At 35.8% G+C, this 9490-nt stretch overlaps 1 protein-coding gene across 1 annotated transcript; it reads right to left on the reverse strand.

The window, feature by feature from the left end:
- Positions 1-237: 237 nt before the first annotated feature.
- On the reverse strand, positions 238-1769 carry LOC105791693 (transcription factor DUO1). The gene is made up of 3 exons (XM_012619894.2): positions 1541-1769; positions 1152-1413; positions 238-851 (listed from the first exon to the last, which is right to left on the reverse strand). Exons 1-3 carry the CDS (start codon positions 1735-1737, stop codon positions 342-344), a joined length of 969 nt encoding a protein of 322 aa, XP_012475348.1. The 5' UTR covers positions 1738-1769; the 3' UTR covers positions 238-341.
- Positions 1770-9490: the final 7721 nt, after the last annotated feature.

The raw sequence follows: 9490 nt of genomic DNA on the forward strand, positions 1-9490 counted from the left end.
AGTGATTAAAGTTACAAAAAAAAAAATCAATATCATCATTTATTGGACTGCACTTCTTAAGTTCAACACTAAATCTAAAACTTCACTAGGATTGGCAGCAAATTTTGACCTTTAATTTTTGGCACCCAACACTGGATATGCCTTTGACTATATACAGAAGCACACGAATGAGAAATGAAGAACCAGCAGTTTTTACGGTGACAATATTCATCCTCTTAAGAAAGAAAAAAACAGAAATAGAAAGAAGAAAAAGAAAGCCTCCTACTCATTGAAACAGCAATAATATACAAGAAAAGAGTTTAAAACGTTAAACAAAAGTCAAGTTTCCTTCATCTTTGAATTTAGGTTGATGGATTTGGAAGCGGTTCCATTTGATCAAACATGTCTGCTGGGAAATCATCGAAGAAGGCATCAGGGATCATAGGGTTATCAGCTTCTTCCCTTGCACCGAACCCACCGCTTCTCACCGGTTCAAGAAATGGCTGCTGCTCCACGTTCCCACTGTCAAGTTCAGGAACATCCATAGGTGCAAACACTTGTGAAAAGTAAGGATCCTCGAATTTAGCCAACAGGTCTTGGCTTTCCAGTGATAATGTGAGGTATGGTTGGGGGTGTGGAGTCTGAGGGAAGAAAGCTTGCGGTTGGGCCTCAGCAGCAGCATACGGGTTGTTCCCTATCGACATCAGCTCCAGCTGCGCCATGTTCGCATCGGTGTACAACTTGGGATTTACTAGTTTCGGGAATTGCTCCACTTTAATAATAGTCTCGGTGTTATCAAGGTAGGATGATGATGAGCAAGATTGAGCCATGGTGCATGATATTTCCTCCATTGATGAACTCAAATTTGGAGCCTTGAAATTAACCCCCCCCCCCCCAAAAAAAAAAAAACATAACTACTTATCGCACCATAAGAAAACTATTGAACTCAAACCATCTAAAGACTACTCAAGAATTAATACAATACAAGCAATTAGCAACAGTTTAGCCACTTTTTAAGCGAAGAACAGTGAAGTGAATTCTTTTTGAGTCAATTCATCAAACAAATGCATCCAATGGAATATTTTATTAGTCCCCAAACCACAAAAGTGATTAAAATAATTCCAAAAAAACACTTGGAAATTCGAAACAACCATCATAAAATTGGGTTTTACCTCAAAAACAGGAACATCGTGAAAGGCAGGGATTTCCCTTTTAAGTTTGAGTGATTTGGAAGAGGAAGAGGAGGAGGAGGAAGAGGGGGTCCCTGAATTCTGCAATATCCTAGCCAGTCTCTTCTGCCTACTGCTCCAAAAATTCTTCACGTCGTTATCGGTCCTTCCAGGCAAATACGTTGCGATTTTAGCCCATTTGTTCCCAAACTGTGCCTGCAATTCTATCACCACCCTCTCTTCCTCTGCCGTAAACTTGCACCCACTTGGAAGATTCAAACAAACAAACAAAAAAGAAATTACTTGTGAATTACAAACAAGTAGTAGAGGAGAGCAGCAGAGATTAATCTATATATATATATATATATATACACATACACACGCATGCTTACTTCTTCAAGTTGGGCCTAAGTTTGTTAACCCAACGAAGACGACAAGATTTGCCAGTTCTTTGCAAAAGGCCTTTGGATCGGATGGAGCTCCATTCTCGAGGGCCATATTTCTTAACATGGTTGATCAGCACTTCATCTTCCTCTGCCTTCCATGGCCCTTTCCGTATCTGACTTATCTCTACTAGCTTTCCTTCCATTTCCCCTAATTTAACCCTACTATCTTATACCAGGGAATGGCTATTCTTCTTTTTTTTTCTGATTAATGTAGTAGTCTTATTATCTTTGTTTTTATGTTTCTTCTTTCGGTAATGACGGTTAAGACGGTTACTGCCACCATCCTCCGCCAATATCCCCACGTTCCCAATTTTTTCCCTCATTCAAAATTTGTAATTTACGTATCTATCCTTTAGTCCTTCTCCTCTCTCTCTCTCTTTGCTAGTTTTATGAATCACTATTCTTTTTAAGATTATATGTAGAATTACAATTAATAAATATTTGAATCTAAACATTATCAAGTATTATAAAGTATAACAAATTATTAATAATAATATATTTAAAGTTAAATTAAAATGACTTTTAAAAGGATTTAAATTTAAAAAATTGATCAATGTATAGTGTATACTCACTAAAGATGATATCACTTTGGTTAAATTTTTAGTTTTTTTAACTATCCATTATAATTCGACTCGGTGCAATTTTCATTTTTTGTTTTGATTTTATAAACTTATTTTGATAAAATAAACTGTATTTTATGACTTTTTAAAGTCTTTTAGTAAATATCTCTAAAAAATAATAATTTTTCAAGAACCTTAAAATTATATTTATTATTTTAATATCATAAAAATTAAATCGATTTTTAACTCATATTTTATAAACCGGATTGGTTTAGTTCATACTATTGCGGTGGTCCGCGTGTTCAGCACCCAACCAATCAACGTGCTCCTAACAAGACATCGTTTTGGGCGTATTTATGCAAAATGGGCCTGCCACACCCATTTCCATGCAATCTTTCATTTCAGTCTCATGAGGTTAGTGTTTACCAACACTATCTTTTTACTTATTATTTCTATTTTTGATTTATTCAATTTTACAACAAACACATACATGAATCTATTAAAAATAATGAAATAGAAACAAGAAATTATACCTTGAAATTTAACCTGAAGTTTGGAAGGTGTAATTACGAAATTACAAATTATCGCGTACTCATGTATGGGTCCAACTGCTATATCTAACTGTCCAAAAAATCTTATTCAAGCCCTATTCAATCTGCGTTGGAGACAAGCCACCTGGAAATGAACAAAACACATGGTATTCAACAACCTTGCTAACGTACATTTCTTTCCATCTTGCCATTCTTTGAAACCATATTTAACACAAAGAAACGATCTCTAGCATGATAATCTTGTAGTACTCTGCTAGGAAATGTGTTCCATTGTCATTCTGAATGATGACCACACCTCCGATGAGGTTGCTGTTTAGGTAGCTACTTATGTGGAGGCATAAAACCCATGGTGAGTCGAAACCTCCTACCCCCAGGGATCTTTGTGGGCGATGAAGATTTGAGCTTTTTGGAGGGTTAGCATCAAATGAGAGGTGAAGATCATTCATTTTGTTGATAGCACCTAAAGGGATATTGGATTAACTTTCTTCAAGATAAACTTATTTCTTGACTTCCTAATAATCCATGAAGTACAATTGAAGGTCATTGACCAGAAGCCATTGAAAGATCCAAGAGGAGAGAGTACTAAGATGGAAAGACTTTATGCGAAAGGAGAGTGGAGATTTAAACCAAACAGCTCTACAAAAATCACAGTGAATGAATAGGTGGTCCAAGGATTTCAAGTAAGTCTGACATAAAGAACAGTAGCTATCCTTTGTAATGTTCCATTGCTGGAGAGTCACCTTGGTCGAAAGGCAATTGTTGCATATATTCCATAAGAAGATTGGTCGAAACCCTTTTTTTTTTTTTTTTGTCCATAAAATAGCTTCATTATATTAGAAAAGAACATGAATTTTTTTTTAAAAATATAAATTTTTTATTAAAAAAAATAAGAGTTGCCATCAATTTATTTTATTAGATATGATCGACTATTTATAAAATCACTTTTTACAAAAATAATTTTAAAATAGTTTTCTTTTTAAATGACATTTTTGTGATCTACATTGAAACTTAGATAAAAATTGGGTTGAGAAGTCAAGTACATGGAAGAAAGATTATAGCACTCTTATTAAATACGGGTTATAAGTTCTCAAACTCAATATTTAAATATGACTTCTTAAATAAAACTGAGTTGAGTACCTACGATTAGGTTTTCTTTGTTTTCTCTGTCTGTCAAAGTAGCAGTTTTGGAGTCTTTTTCTCTCCGCTTTTACCTTAAATTAAGGTTTCAATAAAAAAATAAAGGATTTAAGGCTATAAAGAATTGAAGCATGGAGGATGAACTAGCAAATCTGAACTTGGCCAACGAAGAAGAAGATCCAGTTCAGGGCCAAGAAGATGACGAGGAAAACGAGGAAGATTTTAGTCTTTGTATGGTAGGAAGGGTTCTCACAGATAGTGCAGTCCACTTTTCGTCAATGAGGAATATTCTTGCAGAGTTATGGCATCTTATAGAATGGGTAACTATCTCGAAAATTGAGAACAGAATCTTGTTCCACTTTTATAACGAGATAGATCTAAAAAGGGTTTTAGACGGTATACCATGGTTCTTTAATAGACACCTGATTATTTTCCATAGATTAAAGAAGGGGAAGATCTAGTACAAGTTCCTTTTTTCCACACAAATTTTTGGGTACAAATGCAAGACTTACCGCTAGGTTCTATGTCGGAAGGCATGGCACGATAGATGGGAAATTTCATTGGTGATTTTATAGAGTATGACGCGAAAATTATAACAAAATGAGTAAGGAAGATCATGCGCATTAAGGTTCGCCTAGACGTTCGAAACCCTATAAAGAGAAAGAAGTACATCATCTTCGACAAAGATAAATCTACTTATGCAATCTTTCCATATGAAAAGTTATCCTTGTTTTACTTATTATGTGGGAGATTAGGGTACGGTGAAAGTTTCTGCCCACTACGTTTAACTTTGGGACTACAAGAAGTGGGGTTTGGGTGGAATATCTCGTTGAAAACCCCACCACAAAGAGAAGCCCCAATCGTAAGCAGATGGCTGATGGAGGATCTAAAGGATATGATCAAAAGTGGGATGGACATGGATGTACATGAGGGGAAGCAACAGATGTGAAGTTCATTCATAGATCCCAACAATATTTCAAGAGGGAAAGGCATTATGGGATAATTGAATAGGAGGTTCTATAAGGTTAGCCAAGTAAGCGATAAGAGTAGATTTGGGGAAGGCGGTAAGGTATGATACAACATGATAACAGAGATAGATGCGGAGCTCGAAGACAGGCCAATATGCCTTGTGGATGGGAAGAAAAAGAAAAAAATACAACATTTAGAGGACAGCAACAATAATTACCTAATGAACACAGAACTTGACAATGATATATCAGTGGTCGCTAGCAAGCAGGCTGGCCGGCCAGTCGTAATGAAAACCTCAAGTTAGAATGTCCGTGGCTCAAGGCAAACACAAACTGTTAGACGTCTCAAGCTATGAGTCAGCCTAAGCTTTTGTTTCTTAAAGAAACAAAAGTGAGTTAGAGAAAAATGGAAACAATAAGGAGGAGTGTGGGTTTATGAATGGAATAGATGTTAGTGGTGATGGTTCAAAAGGAGGCATTTCACTTAGGTGGAAGGAGGACATATCGATAAAATTAAGAAGTTTTTTCTAATTCTCACATTGATGTTGAAGTAATGGAGAAAGGGGAAAGCACGCAATTTAATCTGATTCTCAGTTACCCCTTGAGGTTTCATGCTAATACAAATCATATTAAATTCTTTCATATGCTTGTGGGGATTTTCATTTTGTAACCCACGAAAAGTTGGCAGTAATTGGATTAAACCTGACTTCAACTCAAAATCGGTATCCACAGTAGGATACGCGATGCACAATGGCGATTGTTACAGAGGAGCTTGACCGATTGTCGAATCGTTTGAGCCATTGGTTGGTATGCTAGATTCGGGTTTTCGTTAACCCTAGCGTTAAGCACTTCTTCTGGTGAGTCGACTTCTATTTTTTCGCTTTCAAGTGTTCAAGTAGGGTTTTCGTTAACCCTAGACTCAGCTTCGTCGTCGACTTTGATTTCTGGCGGTTGGTTACTTTGAGTTCCAACCACCACTGACTGTTTTTTTCATAACTTTGTCTTCTTGCGATTGGCTCTAGCAGTCTTCTCAATTTCTGAATCGAACGCAAGAGTACCTAGAGCAGATCTGGTCATAAGAAACAAAAAAAGAGATTAGTACGTTGCCAGTCCCCAGCAACGGAGCCAAAATTTGATGCGGTCATTGAAAGCACCAAAAATATCCTATCCCTAATAAATAATGAAAAAGAATAGTAAAATGGAAGTAAGGTCTAATCCTCAGGGACTGGATTTGCACAATATCTTGTCCCGTGAAATCTCAGCAGAATCTTGCCCAAGAAAACCTGCGTTGCTGAAAAAATAAAAAAATAGAATTAAAGGTTTGGATCTGGAAACAAAAAAATAAAATAAAAACAGAATTAAGAATATTGAATCGAAAATTTGAGAAATTAAAAATAGAGTTGAGAGAAAAGAAATTCTTATGGGAGATTCCAGCCTTCAGTTGTCTCGTTCCGCCTTGGGTTCAATCCTCGGCTTTTAGATGATCCTTCCCAAATAAAATAAGCCAGTTATAGTGGAAGAGAACGCCTACAACCACCAGCTCAAAGGATTTAGACTTACGATTTGGTAGAACCTGACTCTAGCCAATAATCGCCTCTGTGGGATCGTCTTATACTAGATCAATGCTTCTCAATGGCGAATCCCACGTCATTTTCTCTCTTGGGCTCGCCAACCTCTGACACAGTAAGCTAACGAACCGACTGTGTAACCTTCCCAAAACATACAAAGTTGTCGTCTTTGCATACATTGAAAAGCTTACTTCTTAAGGGACATGGACGGAAGCGTCAGCCCCGTAGTGCAGAGAAACGATGAATACTCGTTAAGAAGGCTAAGTACGGATTCTAAGCCTCATGAACCCTTTTGGGGATTTTCGACAACCTTTGGCTAGATGGGTTTAGTGGCTCATGGTTGTGGTAGAAAAGAAAATAAATAAAATAAAAATAGAGATTTTATTGAAAGAAAATATGAGAAGAACAAAATCCTAAACTTTTGGGGAAAGAGTGTTTACAAAAAAAGATGGATCTCTTTTTGAGCCACTTCACCCCCTATTTATAGTGCTAGGGGAGATAGTCTAATCCTACTTAAATTCCTAAAAAATAAATATATTTAATTGAAGATAAATAAAATAAAATCCTAAAAATAATCCTTAATAATTATCTCAATATTAATTATCTTAATATAATTAAAATAGAGTTTAATAGAATAAAATCTCTTCTTTTTGCATTTCAACCCTTGTGTCATCCATGCTTGCACTTTTGGCACCAACTTTTTCTTGTGTTGTACATTGGCCCATTTTATCTCTAAATTTACGCTTTTGGCCCTTAATTTTGTTTTTACCTCAAATTTAGTCCCTATGATATAAAAGATCATAAATAGCTCAAATTAGCAGGATCATACTCAGAATAAATACATAATTAATACATAAAAATACGTTATTCTAGAGTGTTATCAATAGTGGAAAAGACTGTTGGAGATTTACTAGTTTTTATGGATCTCTAATAGAACAACAGAAGAGGGTTTCGTGGAACATGCTTAGGCAATTAAACGATAAGAGTCAAATGCCATAGCTAGTGGTGGTAGATTTTAATGAGGTAATGTTCTCGTTTGAAAAAAGAGAGGGACAATTAAAGGATGAACGGAAAATGATGGCATTTAGGGAAGTTTTAGAGGAATGTGATTTGAGTGATTTGGGATTCTCAAGACAGTAGTTCACTTGAAAGAGGGGTAGGTTACCGAACAACAACATAAGAGAAAGGCTTGATAGGGTGGCAAAATCTACATGGTGGACCTAATTCTCAAGTTTCTCGGTGCATCATCTAAGTCATAGTTTTTTGAATCATTGTCTAGTGGTAGGGGATACTATCAAAAATGGAGGGGGTCGAATTGCGCGTAAAGAATTCCTTTTTATTTTAACGCTAATTGGGTTTTGGAGAAAAAGTTTGAGGAAAAAATAAACAATGGATGAGTTTTGGTGCAAAATGAGCTACCAGAAAAGCTAGAAGTATTGGGATTGAAGCTGAAGGAATGGGTAAAAATTAATAGAGGCTCTCGAATAAAAAAAAAGAAGATCTAAAATTGAGGCTAAATAAGTTGAATGAAGAGGATCCCGACTAGGTAAGTCTGGCCGAAATTACGGAAGTCAAACTAGCATTAAATACGGAAGCAGATAAAAAAGAACTTTTGTGAGAGCAACATGCAAGGGCGAATTGGCTTCGAATGGGGGACTGCAACACTGTTTTCTTCCATAATTTCGCATCATATCGCAAGAATAAAAATACAATAAAATGACTTGAAGATGAAAACGGTGGATAGGTAAAAGGGATAAGGATCTGACAAAGCTGGCAACTAATTATTTTAAAAACTTATTTTCATCAAACCTAATGCAGGGCTATGAAAATTTAAGGAGTGAAATTCAACCTTGTATCAGTTGGAGCTTAAATGATGAATTATGTATGGAGTTAAAGAAGTAAGAAGTGGTGGAAACTGCGAAAGCAATGGCTCCTCTTAAAGCTTCTGGTAAGGACGGTTATCCAACTTTCTTTTATCAAAAATTCTGGCATGTTGTTGGAGATGATGTTATTAAATATTGCCTTGAGGTGTTGAATAGTCACAAGGATCTTGCGGAGATAAACAAAATCAATATTGTGCTCATTCCTAAAGTTCTATCACCAAAGAATTTGAGGAAATTCAGACCTATAAACCTCTGCAATGTCATCTATAAAATAATCTCGAAAGTAGTGGTAAATAGGTTTAGAAAGGTATTACATTTATGTATTGAGGAAACACAATGAGCTTTTGTCCCAAGCAGGCAAATAACGGATAATATCCTTGTAGCGTATGAATTATTACACTCATTTAAAAAGAGAAAAAAAAGTGGTAGAGGATCTTTCACATTGAAGTTAGATGTAGAGGATCTTTCACATTGAAGTTAGATATGAGTAAAACCTACGATAAAGTGGAATGTGATTATATTGTAACCATGATGAGGCTATTAGGCTTTTGCAACAAATGGATAACTCTTATTATGAGATGTGTAAGGAGTGTCTCATATTTGGTGGTGTTTAATAGGACTCAAAGAGCAAATTTTAAACCTTCAAGAGGTTTTAAACAATGGGACCCCTTGAGCCCATACTTATTTATTATATGCACGAAAGGTTTATCAGGATTGTTGAATATGGCAAAAAAAGAAGGGAAGATTGAAGGGGCAAATGTGGGAAGAGGATGGTTATCAATAACTCATCTATTTTTTGCTAATGATAGCATCCTGTTTGGGGAAGCTTCGATCGAAAGACTAATCGCGATAAAGGGAGTGGTAAATGAATATAAGAAGACTTCAGGTCAGATGGTGAATTTTGATAAATCCTTAATCTATTTCAGATGCAATACCATTGAGGGAATTAAAGAATAAATAGGCAAAGTCTTGGGGGTTTGAATATCAAATAACCCAGAGAAATATTTGGGTTACCAACGATGGTTGGGAGGAGGAAAAAAATGTGTTTGTGGAGATAAAAGAAAAATACATACATAAAAATGAAGAGTTTGAGCGTTCGTAACCTGGCAATGAGGTTTTTATTAAATCCATTTTCAAGAGTTTTCAGTTTATGCAATGTAATGTTTTATGTTACCTATGTCATTATGTCGTGAGTTAGAGAATTTAATGTGCAAATTTTGGTGGCAAAA

The sequence above is a fragment of the Gossypium raimondii genome, chromosome 8, assembly GCF_025698545.1.
Source record: "Gossypium raimondii isolate GPD5lz chromosome 8, ASM2569854v1, whole genome shotgun sequence".
Classification (NCBI taxonomy): domain Eukaryota; kingdom Viridiplantae; phylum Streptophyta; class Magnoliopsida; order Malvales; family Malvaceae; genus Gossypium; species Gossypium raimondii.